This window comes from Theropithecus gelada, chromosome 7a, assembly GCF_003255815.1.
Source record: "Theropithecus gelada isolate Dixy chromosome 7a, Tgel_1.0, whole genome shotgun sequence".
Taxonomy (NCBI): domain Eukaryota; kingdom Metazoa; phylum Chordata; class Mammalia; order Primates; family Cercopithecidae; genus Theropithecus; species Theropithecus gelada.
The window spans coordinates 29599197-29614848 of NC_037674.1; the positions used below are offsets into that span (position 1 = coordinate 29599197).

The window sequence follows — 15652 nt, forward strand, 5'->3', positions numbered from 1 at the left end:
CTTGGCAACAGTCTAGGACCCAGATCTCTGATAAACAGAGCAGACATTGGAAGGTTTCTAGAAATACCCTCCCATTCCTCTCTGGTCAGGTTACTGTTTTGGGAGTTTATATACTAGCAGTCGCTGAATAGTTCCCCATCTAGCCAGCCACTTAAAGTTAGAAAAAGTTCCTTCCAGAAACTGAGAAATCTTTGATTGGTAACCTTCATTTCTAATACTGTTGTGACTTTGCATCCTGTTTGGTTTTCTCGGAAGTTTCCATGGGATGCTTAGAGGGACTGAATCAGATTCAGCTAGCTACCATCCATTATACCCCAGAAATCACCTCAGTTAAATTTTAATAAAAATGTAAAATATTTCTGTCAGCTTTCTAAGAGGAATACTTGCCTAATGCTTTAGAAAAGTTAAAATGCTGCTTTCAGCATACTGATTATAAGTAGAATATTATTCGCCTTCAAAGTATTCATTGTTATTACAGTGTTAACTGCTAGGTACTTCCGCCACATTTTCACAACATAATTGGATGTTTTTATAAACTGTCATACTCAAGCATCTGTCCTTTATTCCCTAACTCTACATAAATACCTTTAGTTTATATTTTGGTTCATATTACTTTAATTTGTTTTAATTAAGTAATGTTTGTTGGTCAGTTAATATGTACAAGGAAACAATGTGCTAAATATGGGCCAGATATATATCTTAAATTTTGCTAATTCAAATTTTGCCTATCGTTGATGTAAGAGTCTCCTTGTCACCTTAAGTACTAAGAAGAAAGATAATTCAACTTGTTTTTTTATTCTTTGATAAACTAATAATTATTTATATTTCTCTTTGTTTATTAAAATAAAACTGCATAACCTTTAAAGTATATCATGTAAAACTGTATAAACCTATAATAAAACTTTAAAATATCATTAAATAAGTTGGATGTTTTTATAAACTGTCCTACTCAAGCATATGTCCTGTTTGTTTGGAATAAGTCAAACAAATCAATAACACAGTGCTTTTTTTTCTTTCAAAAGCCATCAAAGCATAAACAAAACACATTCCAGAAAGAACAGATACGTATACAAGCAATACGCAATATTGAAGAGAGAGGGCCAAAGTAAATAAAATCATTATGTCAAAGATATATCTGTAGTCTCAAGTTCATTGCAGCATTAGTCACAATAACTAAGACATGGACTCAACCTAAGTGTTCATCCGTGGGTGAATGTATTGAGAAAATGTAGTCTGCACTCAGAATGGAATACTTTTAGCCTTAAAAAAAAAAATGAAATCTTGTCATTTGCAACAAGATGGTTAAACCCTGAGAATATTATGGTTAAGGGAAATAAGGCAGGCACAGAAAGACAAATACTGCATAATCTCATTTATATGTGGCATCAAAAAAAAAAAAAACAACAAAACACTAGAATTCATAGAAATAGAGAGCAGAATGATGATTACCAGGGGCTTAGGGAAAGGAGGCAGATTGTGGAGCTATTGGTCGAGGAATACAAAATTTTAGTTAGATGGGAGGAACAAATTCCAGAAATTCATTTTACAACATGGTGACTATAGTTAATAACAATGTATTGTGTTCTTGAAAAGAGCAAAGAGAATAGATTTTATGTTTTCTCACCGCAAAAAAAAGATAAGTATGGGAAGTAGTGCAAATGTTAATTAGCTTGATTCAGCCATTCCGTAATGTACACATATTTCAAACCAACCTATTGTACATGATAAACATGTCATTTTTATTTGTCAATTAAAAATAAAGAATTTAAAAAAAAAAAGAGTGAGGAGGATAAATTAAGAGAAGCTATACTGTGGTAGATGGTTAAGAAGGAGTCTCTAGAGATACATTACGTGAATTCCAGTCTTTGAGAACCTTACCTGCTCTGTGACTTTAAAGAAAAAAAAAAAATAGAAAAGGAAAGAAATGTTACAACAAATACAGAGAGGACCTTAGACTTCAGAAACATTGGCAAAACAGAAGCAATTTAGTATTTAAAGACTAAGTTGCAATTACTAAGCTTACCTAGTTTACTTGGTGTTTTCACGCTGTTCATGATGGGAACAGCAACTTTCCCACTTGGTTTTATATTTTCAGAGATCATTCTAAATCTTCAGTTACAACATTGTCAAAATTAGGCTTAAAATTGTTTTGTTAGGAAGTTTGGGTACTGCAGAAAAATTCAAGGTTTTGTGTTTTAGAGATCAGAAGCAGACAGTAATTCTGTGATATTTGAATTATCTCCAGGTGCAAAGTATTTTTTTCCTTCTGACTGTGGTATGTGAGGTGGTCATTCATATTGGAAGCATGGCAGGAGTGTCAATTTTCACTTCTACACTTCCTAAATTGTTTTTCTGCTTCCACTACCCACTCGTTTGAATCCTTCTTTATACCACTTCAGAGTCATCTTTTCAAATTAATCTGATAATGCTAGTTCTTTCTGCAGAAATCTCAGGTAACGTCATATAGTTCACATGAGAAAATCCAAACTCCTTGGCCAGATATTGTACCAATCAAGGTTTGGCCTTGACCTACTTTACCTTGGTCATCCCCTGGCACCTCTTCACTTTTCATCTTATTTCCTCTTAGTGAAAACTCTTGTCACTTTATTAACATTGATCTTGCTAAGGTCATGATGATGTTTATTTGTCAAGTCCAATAACTTCTTTTCTGTCCTTATTTTATAAGACTCTTACTGCACTTAACAGTATCAATCATCCTCTTATCAAGATTATCCTGATTCCAGTTTCCTGGGTTTCCTTTTACCTATCTAGTATTTATTTAGTCTCAATTATAGAATTTACTATTTTTTCTTCTTGTATAATTTCCTTTTATATTGCTATTTCCCAGGTGACATTCTGTAACATTTCTTCGTTTATTGTACATATTTTCCCTAGATAATCTTATCCTTTCTCATGGTTTCTGATAATTCATGCTGATGATCCCAAATCTAGGTGTCTAGTCCATGTCTCCAAAAACCAGTAACATTCCTACGTGGAAGCTCTGTGAGCACCTTAAGCTCATAATTAACTGGATACATCATCCCTCCACCTTCAACTTTTTTCCATTTTTTAGTTCCCAGCTCACTTGGCAGAAGAACCACTCATGTAGTCACTCAAACTAGAACCTTGAAACTTAACCTTTTCTCTTCCTCATCCCTCTCTATCAATTCTAAGTCCTAACAGTTTTTCATCTGTGAATATTTCTCAAATCCATTTCCTCATCACCATCTACACACTACTACTAGTTAAGACATCCATCGTCTCTTCTCTCCATAGAGTCCTAATTGGACTCTTTACTTTCATCTTCCTTAAACTCATCCTCCTCCATGGTCCTCCTATCAAATTAACCTATTTAAAAACCAGATCTGATTATTTCACTTCCCATTACATGTTGAAGAACTAAAGTTCCTTGCTAATGCTTTTTAACTTATATTTACTCTGTACCATTTTGAACTTTGTCCAAAAATGTCTTTTGATGCCTAGAATAGATCCAATTTATCTAACATGTTACACAAGACTCTCTATAAACCCTTCAGATTTATCTTTAGCCATACCAATCCTAAGTGTTCTCCTGGAAATTTGTGCTCTGTTAACCTAAAATTACTAGAGTTAACTTTATACAATATTTTATTTCTTTCCATAGTGCCTTGATTTGTACTTTTCCATTCCTCTGGAATACATTCTTTATCCATCAATGGTATCAAACCCTGAGTCAGGCTTGGCTATCTCTTAGTCATTCATTGACTGTTAGCCCAGCCTAATCTCAAGACGTCTCCCCTGCTCCTCCTCACCAGACTGTGATATATGCATTCTAACTCAGTGTCTTCATAGCACTCTGCTATGCCTTTTTCATATTTTTGCATAACTGTATTAAACGTATTACATGACTGATTCCGCCAGCAGTCTATAAGCAGATTCATTCCTGCATATCCAAAGCTAATATAGTCTCTGCCATTTAGGTGTGCTCAGTAAATATTTGTTGAACCAACTTGTAGAGACGCTAAGCTCTTCACTCTTTCATGATCATTACCTCAACTCTCATTCTGTATTCCTTGTGTTTCCCTCTGACTTCTCCTCTCTTCACCACTATGGGACTCAGTTTGGCCTTTGGAGGATTGTCCTGCACCTCCAGGCCTGTTCCTCTACCCCATGGCCCACCCAAACCTTTTGGCTGCCTCTGTGATTGCACTTTCCGCTGTACAACAAAATTAGGATTTGAGGTATGTGCTTGTTAATTGGGAGTATGCATTTTATTACATCAAGACTATGTTTTAATCAACTCCAGATCCTTACCATTAAGAAGAGTGCCAGGAATACAGTAAGTACATAGCCAATGAAGAAACAGTACTCTGACCAGATGGCTTTAATAGGAAAAAAAAAAATGGTTAAATACTAGAAAACTCTTAGAATAAATTCTAATACTAATTCTAATCAATTTTCATATATGAATGTATTATAATTACTATCTGACTATCCATTGAAGTTATTTTTAAAAGAGAAGTTTAAAGTGTGAATGTAAGTTTGATGTTACTGTTTTCTAATTTTTCTGTGAACAACATGTTAGCATTAATGATAAATGTGTAGCAAAGATTGTATAAAACTATATAACTCAAGACTGCACTTATTTACATGATGTTTCCTGAATTATACAAATTTTCACATATAACCTATGAATTATTAACCTCTCATTTTGGTCATGAAACATTGCTCTGGCATTCAAAAGCCATAGTTTCTTAGGGTATTTTTATCATCAAGATATTTGCTTAACCATCTCAAATTAGGGAAAGGGTGGTTTTTGATACTTCTAATCTTCCCATATTGCATTTGCTTTTCCCTCAGATGACTTTTAAGTAGTGAGCAATGTTCAATAATTGTGTCACTTTCTTTCAAATTCATTTAGTTTTTTTAAAAACTGACAGATAAAATTATACATATTTATCATGTACAATATGATGCCTTGAAGAACATATACACTGTGGGATGATTAAATCTAGCTGATTAACATATGCGCATCTCACATAGTTATCATTTTTGTGGGAGAACGTTTAACATCCATTCTCCTAGCATTTTTCACAAATACAATATGTCATCATTAACTATAGTCACCATTCTGTAAAATAGATCTTTAGGACTTACCCCCCATTTAAATAAAATGTTATATCCTTTGACCAGGATCTTCCCAACCCTGCACCTGCTAACTGCTCCAACCTCTAGTAACCACCTTTCAACTCTCTACTTCTCTGACTTCAACTTTTCAGATTGTACATATGAGTGAGATCATGCTATATTTGTCTTTCTGTGTCTGACTTATTTCACATAATGTCCTCCAGGTTCATCCATGTTGTTGAAAATGGCACGATTTCCTTCTTTTTATGACTGAACAGTATTCTCTTGTGTATATAACCATATTTTCTTTATTCATTCATCTATTGATAGATACTTAGGTTGATTCTATTCCTTGACTGTTTTGCCTCAATACACATGGGAGTGTGGAAAAAAAAAAAAAAAGAAATGTGATAGCAGAGCTCTAAGAATTTTTAATTTCTGTTTTTAACTAATTTTTTTGTTAAATAAATGATACTGTTTGTGAATTCTTAATAAATATTAATTATAATCAATTCAGTATATGATAGAGTCATAACACTTATCATTTCCTTAAAGAAGCAGTCATTAATAATCTAAATCCAAGGTTAAGTTGCACAAATCATGTAACTCTCATAGCATAAATTTTTATTTGTGATTCTTAAAGATGCACCTTTAAAGATTTAGCCTTTTTTGTTCATCAGTGTTATGACAAGTGGGTAGCAAGGTGCCTGGTTAAGATCTAAGAAAAGCCACAGTTTTCAGGATGATCATTTATTTTTTGGGAGAGTGCCACTCAGGGCAGCTATGTATGTATGTGTTCAATAATACAAAATTCAGAAATGTCTAGATTCCTTGGTGGCATAGTAAGATATGAGAGCAACATAGCATCACATTATATAGTGAAATTTTCTTTCCTCCATGTATATTTTATCTTTCACTTTTATCATAAGCTGTGCTTTCTATTTTCAAGTATTTTGTTGTAGTTCAAATGAAACAGGTTTCCCTGAGAGAAATAACAAAATTGGATCCTTGATGCTTCTGATGGGTATAAATGATACCATTATTCAAGGTTTAAAAGAAATGATCTTTAAGCATAAAGCTGGCATTATTCAATCTGTTCTCACTATTCATCCATTTGCCTAATTAAATCTTGTCTGTAACAAAGTGCTTAGAAAAGAGAATTGCTTACAGAAGATATTTCTTTCTGAAAAATCATACAAACTGGACTCAAGTCATAGGTTAAACTGACTTATTCATTCAATGTATAATGAGAGGAGGGTGTCTTGCTACTTTACAACTGTGAGAGGCATGCAAATGCAAAAGAACATTTTGGTTAAAATATAGCATTTTAGGAACCAAAATAAGTCCAAGCGGGGATGAGGAAGTAGGGAGACTCCTGCACAGTTGCTTTCTGATGGTGCTAAATTCCACTGGAAATTGTACTTTTGGTGTGTACATGCAATATTCAAAGTTGAGTTTACACTTCTCTGTGGCAAATTACATTCTATTTTTTAAGACACATTTATTCCACATTATGATCAAACTATTACATTTAGCAATCAACATCAAGGGTGCAAAAAAATGTGCATTAAAAACGTTCACTAGAATGCTTTACACAAAACAGAAACTAAAATAACCTGTTATACAATTAGTCATAAATATAATCCTTGAGATTTTGTCCCATACACATGAATATTGTCTAAAATACATCTTCTCTGACAGCAGCGAGGCCCTGTCACCATGTGCCTGGCTGAATTCACAACTGCATTGTAACCTATAGCTTCCTTGTCAGTTCACTGGCTTTCTTCTCCTGCTAATTAAGATCTTCTGCCACTGCCATAGCTACTGCTGCTACTGGAACCACCATGGCCACCTTGGTTTCCTGGTTGGCAAAGTATTGGCCTCCATGACCACAGGAGCCAGAGCTTCCGCCTCCAAAGTTTCCACCCTTCATTCATCCAAAATTTGAAGATTGACTCTTATCATTGCCAAAATTGTTGTAGCTTCCACTACTTCTGAAACTGCTTCCATTCTTACCAAATCCATGATAGTCATCCCCACTGCCACCATATCCACTACCACCACAGATGCCAAAAAAGCCATACAACCACTAAAGTTTCCTCCATGACCAAAGTTGTTATTCCTCCAAAACCACCTCCGTGACCACCACCAAAGCTTTTAGGACCCCTCTGACCTCTTCGACTGGGTGAGGCACTAGCCATCTCTTGCTCTGACAGGGCTTTTCTTACTTCACAGTTGTGGCCATTCACAGTAAGGTATTTCTGAATGACAGCCTTATTTATGGAGTCATGGTCATCAAAGGTTACAAAAGCAAAACCCCTTCTCTCGCCCCTGTCTCAGTTATGATTTCAATCACTTCACTTTCCCTGTACTGTTCAAAATAATCTCTTGAGCGCTGTCCCTCAGTGTCTTCTTTAATGCCATCCACAAAGATCTTTTTCAAAGTTAAATGGTTACCTGGTCTTTGAGAATCTTCCCTTGAGACAGCTCTCTTTGTTTCCACAACTCTTCCTTTGTGGCCTTGCGTTCATGGCTACATCCACCTCCTCCACAGTGGCATATGTGACAAACCCAAAGTCCCCAGAGCGCTGGGTGTTTGGGTGTCTCATTACCACACAGCCTGTGAGTGTTCCCCATCACTCCTCAGACTCTCATTAGCTTTTTTTTCAAAGCTCAACCCTCTGATGCAGAGCTTCTGCAGCTGTTCAGGCTCTTTCGAAAACTCTGACTTCGACATGACAACAGTGGCAAGGGAGACTTTAACGATGCTTTCTCGGCAGCGTCCATGGGCGAAAAGGGCAAATTACACTCTAATTAAGCCACTTTACATTTGCGAATTAGAAATTTTCAAAAGGCCGAAATTGTTTTTCTTTCAATTAGTGATTGTGCAGTTTTCTCTCCTTTTCATAGATGTAGCTGTGGAATTACTTAATTGCTGATGTTAGAAGCTCCGTTGTTGCATGAATTAATTAATTTCTGTTTAAAAAGCACATTATGTTTTTTGTCTTGCAGGCACTTTTCATGTCTGTCTTCTAAATACATGTGCCCTGGTGTCCCTGCTGTCATGAGCACCTTGCTGGCTAATATAAATGCTTTTTATGCTCACACAACAATTTCAACAAATGTACAGGTTTCTGCTTCAGATCGATTTGCTGCTACCAACTTTGGTGTAAGTATAATCTTTTAAACTTTAAAATTCCTAGTAGCTTATGGGAGTTACATTTCAAGAGACTTTGAACTTAAGATATTCTTGGAATCTTACCGCAGAAAGGACATTTTAGGGAATAGCATAATGGGCTCCAGTTCAAAATTCATTTGAAAACTTTTTAGTAAATTAACTTTGACATTCAATAGGAATTTTCATTAGATTGAATCTTCATATCTTAAAGGATCTTTTTCAATGAGGGAAAAACATACATTTTATAAGAGAATGCTGGGACTTTATAGGGAATTCTCAACGTATGCGAATTTGGTATTCAACATTTCAGATTCACTGTCTTGTAGATACAGTTCCCTAGTCAGTGTGAGCTTGGCTGCCTTCTCTGGAACATATTAGGCTCCATTTGCCCTTCCTATTGGTTCCTTCTGGTACTGATGGATAGTGGCACATCCTCTAAGTAAAACATACTAGGTGTTTAAGGAGCCTAAGAAAAACAATCTGTGCCTAATTAAGGCCGTCCATCTGACATATGCAAAGACATCAAGAATGCATTGAAAAGTAGAAATTCAGGCTGGGCGCAGTGGCTCATGCCTGGAATCCCAGCACTTTGGGAGGCCGAGGCGGGTGGATCACAAGGGCAGGAGAACGAGACCATCCTGGCTAACACAGTGAAACCCCGTCTCTACGAAAAATACAAAAAATTAGCCAGGTGTGGTGGCAGACACCTGTAGTCCCAGCTACTCGGGAGCCTGAGGCAGGAGAATGGAGTGAACCTGGGAGGCGGAGCTTGCAGTGAGCCGAGGCCGCGCCACTGCACTCCAGCCTGGTGACAGAGCAAGACTCCATCTCATAAAAAAGAAAAAACAAAGAAAAGTAGAAATTCAGGGAATCGAAGGAGCCCCAAGAATTCGTCTGTTGCATCTATCATTGTAACTTTCTCTACAAGTATACTGTAACTGAAATTGGCAAGACTGGAAATAGGATGTAAATTAAGAGTATTTCTAGTGAAGTGGTAAGAGTCAAAATTAAGTGGAGATGGAGAAGAGAGGATAGATACCAAAGTTTTTCAGGTCATAAAATCAACAGCCTCAATAGCATTTGGTATGTTTGGGGACATGGACAGAGAGGGAAGAAGAAGATGCCTGGAAATACTCCCAGGTTTCTGGCCAGGGCAAATGGGTAGGCAGTAGCACTGTTCAGTAATCCTGTGAGACAGGTTTTTTGTTCTCATTTTTTTTTTTTTTGTCATGGAGGAAACTAAGATCAATTGTGGAGAAGTGATTTTTCATGGCACCATATTGTTTCCACTGTACTTCCAATTGAGTTCACTGAATATATTTTTGTTACAGAGTATATCGTTTAGAACTCAAATTTTGAGTTATGTGTCATAGAAAAGAAACAGTTGAGACACAGCAAATAAAAGGGTGAAAGAAAACACAGTAGGGAAAAAGATGTGTTCCTGTGTTTACTCTTTTTCTGTCCTTTTCCTCTAAGAGAGAAGTGCACGTGAGGTGTATGAAGTGAATTAGAATAATCAAAGGAAACTAAAATTGCTATTTAATGCCAAATCAAATAAAATGCCAGTAAAGACTACTCTTTGGGTTAGGAGTTACGGAGTTTCTGTTTTTATTGAAATTTAGCATGTCACTTTGGTCATAAAAGCCTCAGTTCCTCAACACGTTCAGTGAAGAAGATAATTCTTACTTTAACATGTTTCTCAAATTTAAAATAATGATAAAATGAGATACAAGATGGCAAGCCAGTTGATAAAAGTTAAAAGTGTCATTGCATAAAATATGAGGATTTTGTCTTTCCTGCCTTACCTACAGTGTAACCTACAGTATCAGCTACTTTTGTTAGACAGATTGACTCTTGCAGAAGCTAGAACCAAAGAACGCTCCCTAACCAGCTCAACGAACTCCTGTTGTTACCAAATACCAGATCATAGAACAGTTTTGTTATAAAAACCTCATCTTAGTAACAGCACATGTCGTCTTGGGATTTTCACCTATGATGTAAAACATTCTGTGCTATGAAATTGTTTTGCTTCTAATATTCCGTCTGTGTATATTGTGAAGAATAAGTCAACATCGTGGAACACTGAGCCTTTCTCCCTCTGAGAAAGATGTGTGTAAGCGATTAATATCCACCATAAAAACTACCTGGAGGAAAATTAGATAACATGCTCCTTTTCTTCCTGCTGCCCCAAAGAAGAGAGAGCAGATTGATTTCAGCACATTTTAGTATTTCAGTGGCAATGTAGTTATAACAAACTTCATTTTGTAAATCCAATAACTTATAGAATAGGACCAAAAGAAAGAGAAATGTTTCTTCAAACTACATCATGAAAAATTGGTGATTTGGTATGTAAATTTGACTATATTTTTCTAGCTATTGAAAATAATGCCATTTGATGAGTAAAATATACTGAAGTATATATCCTGCCTCTACATTGGAGCCTCAGGTTTTTATTCACCTAACTATTAAAGCTGATTCTGTCATCTGGGACTCAATGACAATTATATGCTCCCTTCTTGATCCTTTTCAAAGGTACATAACCCACACATTTTGAGACTCAAAAAAATAAACCAGTGGAAAAAGCTTTCTTACCTATGAGAATTGTAAAACAAGTCTTTAAGAAAACCATTACACATTTAGACCTTTTCATGTATAAATCTTATTTGAAATCATGATGTGGATGAAACATGTTCAAAAATAAAGTGAAAAGGACAGAACCCTTGGGTGTACAGAAGAGATGCAAGCAAAGTTTATCCAGGAAACTGGCTAGACCAATTGGATGACAATGATTTTTTTTAAATGTGATTTTATCTCACCACTGCGCTCCAGCCTGGGAGACAGAATGAGACCCTGTCTCTAAAAAAAAAAAAAGTGATAATGTAAAAGATAAGGTAAACGATTTTGGGAAAGGGGTAGTATATAATATCATTAACTGTCATAGAGAGTTCAAGTAAAATGGAGAATGAAATTAACCCACTGAATTTGGCAAGCAGAAGGTCATCAGTCAGTGAAGCAATTGTGGTTGAAGCCTGATTTCATGAAGTTTGTTCAGTGAATGGCATAGAACAAGCTTGTCCAACCCATGGCCTGTGGGCCACATGCAGCCCAGCGTGGCTTTGAATATAGCCCAACACAAATTCGTAAACTTTCTTAAAACATTATGAGACTTATGCATGATATTTTTATTGCTCACCAGCTACCATTAGTGTTAGTGTACTTTATGTGTGGCCTGAGACAATTCTTCTTCTTCCAAAGAAGCCAAAATATTGAATATCGCTGGCATAGAAGCACAGTGATATAAATTAAAGCTCAATTATTCACTAAAATATGATACAGTCATTCAAAATCAGGTTTTTATGGAAGAGGTTCTATAATTGAGCAACACCCATGATATAATGATAAATGAAAAAAGTATGCTAAAAAACTCTCTATGCAATTTAATTCCAACACTGAAAACACATACACACACTCACACACACACATACAGGTTTAGAGATGAGACTGGAAGGAAATGTGCTAAAATACCAATGATATAGCCACCTGGTTGGATTATAGCTGACATTTTGTTGGTTTTGTTTTGTATTAATCTTTATACAACAGTCTTTTTGTTATTATTATACTTTAAGTTCTGGGGTACGTGTGCACAACGTGCAGGTTTGTTACATAGGTTTACTTGTGCCATGTTGGTTTGCTACACCCGTCAACTCATCATTTACATTAGGTATTTCTCCTAATGCTGTCCCTCCCCTAGCTCCCAACCCCCGACAGGCCCCAGGGTGTGATGTTCCCCTCTCTGTGTCCATGTGCTCTCATTGTTCAACTCCCACTTATGAGTGAGAACATGTGGTGTTTGGTTTTCTCTTCTTGTGTTACTTTGCTGAGAATGATGTCTAAAATTTTTTATAAAATACCTTAAGTCTGTATTAACTTTATAACAAAATTCTGAAAGAAAGGTTGAAATTGGGTGAGGAGATAGACTATTCTTTCAAGGAACTTAAGTGAGAAGATAAAAAGAGAGATTGGGCAAGAGTAAGAAGGTTTTTCCATATAAAAAGAGACTTTATTTTTATTCTCTGCTTGGGTAGGGATTTTTAAACTGTTTAATAAGGTAAATATAAACATGTTTATAGTGTTAGGAAAGGAGTTAGTTGCAAGAGTGAGGTTGCGAATTTCTCAGATGGGAGAATAAGTGACTATAAGTACTATCTCAGAGGAAAGGAAGGAAGTGTAGTCATGAGGGCAGAAGGAGAGGCTAGCCTTTAGCACAAGAAAGGACAAGCTCTGCTCTGAAATTCGAGGAAATAGTGTGAGAGTACTTGCAGAGAACACTAAGCTTTTGATATAGAAGTGAAAAGTTGGGGTAGTTGTACCTTATTTTTAGTCCTTCTTTAAAGTTGTCTGGAAGGCCAAGAATTGCTCATTTACAAAACAAGGGCTGTGAAATGGTTGCAGAGGGGAAGAGGGTGGTAAAAGTTTGGATAAGCTACTGAGGAGAATACAAAAAAGAATGTTTCAGGGACATGTAAAAAAAAATTCTTAGTAAAGCTAAAAGTGTCATTTGCTGTTGGGCACTATAAATTTGTTGTCACAATTCTTGTCACTGTGAGACTTTCTTAGGGTGTGTCAGCATTCTGACGCTGATCTATGAGGAGATATAGCCGATTGTTGGATTGACTCTAGGCTGAAATTTTGCAGAAAAGAGGCCATGGGAAGGTAAGGAAATTCATATAAAGATAATGGGGTGAAGGTAAAGTGATTTGCCGTTAGCTCTAGTTTTTGGTAAGTGGAACCATGAGAAGCATGATGGATAGCAAGAGAGAATGAGGGGAGAAGTGGGGAAAGGGACAGAGAAAGTGGAGGAGAGAAAACAGGCAGAGACAGAGGACTGTGGGAGGAACGTATCAATAGCACCTTTCAGTTAACATTTGGAAAGTGAAGTCTCAGGTCCAAAAGGTAACTCAGGGAGTAGATTGTTGAAAATTGATTGTAGAATAGTGGTATGCTACAGCTGGCTGGTACCTGCTCATGAGAACTGATTGGTAAATGTTCAGGAATATTGCAAGCTGGTTGTTAAACACAGCCATCCTTGAAATTGGACATATTAAAAGTATTTACAACATTAAAGTTAGCAAATGCTAAAAATCAAGGCTTTTTGCTTTCAGAGAGCCACTTTACCAGCACATCACTGAGTGTAAATGCTATTTGGAGTCCTGACAAATAACTTTATTAGATAAAGTGTCTCTATGTGTATTGAAGGCACTCATGGGTAGATCAGGAGTTGAAAAGGAACAAAGCTCCATGAGGTGGCAGGCAATCAATATTTTAATTTTGAAGGTGAAATTTCCTAAAGAGGAAATATATTTAGTGAATTATCTTGAAATACAAATATCAAATAAATCAATAGTAAAATTGATATTTTTGAGCTTTTTTTTAACTTGAGTATATACATGCTCAATATATATAACCAAGTATAAGTGATATTTTTATTGACTAATCAACCTTATAATATTTTCTTTCAGGACATTTTTGGCTACATTTTCTTTGATCACTTCATATGACAAAAAATTGAAATATTATTTTTACATTTTTTTTTTACTTAGCAGAGTTGCCTTTTTTAAATGAACACCTTAGAAGAGTTTGTTTCAGTTTCACAATGCCACATGCATTTTAGTAATTTTCACAAAATTTGGGAAAACACCAATTTTTTTTTATATGTGATGTAAAAGCAAAAATTACAGCTGACAAAGTTGAACAGGCAAAGTGAACTTTATTCAAGGCTATTGCAATAGGGGAGAGAGGTCAGAGCTCAGTTAGAGCTCACCTCCACTGAAATGAAAGGCAGGACTAAAATAAGGAGAAAGTAGTGAAGGGTGATAGTGGAGAGGTTGATCAATGGGATGTAACCAGTGCACTGAGTAATTGTGAGTTTGCCATTTTTTCTTCTGTGATTAGGCCATCTTCGTTTGCTAATTACAGCCATGGAAGTTAGGCTCCTATCTTCCCAAGGAGGGTCAGAGGTAGGAGTGCTCTCTCCTTGATGATTACATTTCAAAGGGAAGGCTCCCAAGTCTTTCAGGAAGACATTCTTGGATTATGAAACCAGCAAGAGGCTTTACAAAATATTTCCATGTGAAGGGGCAGAAAAATAATTTACAGTTAAAAGTTTTCTAAATAAAATGCTTTAAGAAAACGGAGGTTGAGACCTAGAGTCAGGAAGAAGCCTGTCTAACCAGGCTGAGGGGAAGTTAAGGATGTCTTCATCAGTGAACAATAACATTTCAATGCTTTTCAAGTTTTCCTGTGAAGGGACTCTTTAAATATACTTTGAATTGGTGAAATTTATTAATTATTTTGTCATTGAAAGCATCATTTTAGTAGTATTCCATAATTGTATGATATTTCTCTTGGTATCAGAATTAATCTCAAATCAATAAGAGCTGTAAATGTATGTCCAGTATGTTCATATGTCTAAGACTAATTGAATTATTTTAAAATTATCAAAATTGCCTATGCATTACTTCTGTTTGAAAAGTCTTTCTTAATGAATTGCTGGTTTTGGTATGATCTGGAAAAAAAGTATTACAATTTGCTTGTTGTGTTCTGAATTATTTTTATCTTATTCCCGAAAATTTTACAAAAATCTAAGATAGCATGAATACATGGCTAGCTCCTCTCAGGGATGCTGAAGCAGGTGAGGGCTGAGGAGCTTAAGCATCATTAGCTTGTGGTTAAATTCATCCCTGCTGTTGAAGCCAGACTTTGAGAAAGAAAGAAAGAAAATAATGAGAGAAGCTGAGAGTGAAGCAGAGGTTATCATACTCCTTCCTTACAAGAGCTTTTGCTTCCACAGTTCCCCAAATCCTGGTGGGAACTTCCTGAACGTGCACAGTCAGGGGAGCAACTGCCTCTTCCCCCTGCCCGTGGGCCAAATGCAGTCCACCAACTCACCAACTGGTTTTGTAAGGCCCATAAGCTAAGAATATTTTTTTTAATATTTTCTAATGTTGAAAAAAAATTTTAAAGACTGTTATTTTGTGACACATTAAAACTACCTAAAATTCAAATTTTCACATTCATAAATCAAGTTTCATTGGAAAACAATCATGCCTATTAGTTTACATATTGTCTCTGGCAGCTACTGTGCTACAGTGTCAGACCGAATACTTGAGACAGGGTTGGCAAAGTGAAAAATATTTCCTAACTAGCCCTTTGTAGACAGTTTGCCAATCCCTGGTCTAGTTATTCTGGTCAACTAATTAAACCAAGTTGGGAGGTTTTTTTGCTTGAATTTATCTTTTATTTATTTTTAAAAATTTATTTAAATTTCTAATTGGATACATAATAGTAGTACATATTTATGGGGTACAA

The 15652-nt window shown here is 35.8% G+C and overlaps 1 protein-coding gene across 2 annotated transcripts in view; it reads left to right on the forward strand.

The window, feature by feature from the left end:
• The window catches only part of UNC13C (unc-13 homolog C), a 690142-nt gene that overhangs the window by 351157 nt on the left and 323333 nt on the right, over positions 1 to 15652 (forward strand). For both annotated transcript variants that reach the window (XM_025390112.1, XM_025390110.1), the window contains exon 13: positions 8119 to 8275. In XM_025390112.1, the coding sequence (XP_025245897.1) occupies positions 8119 to 8275 (157 nt within the window). The remainder of the gene's footprint in view (positions 1 to 8118; positions 8276 to 15652) is intronic.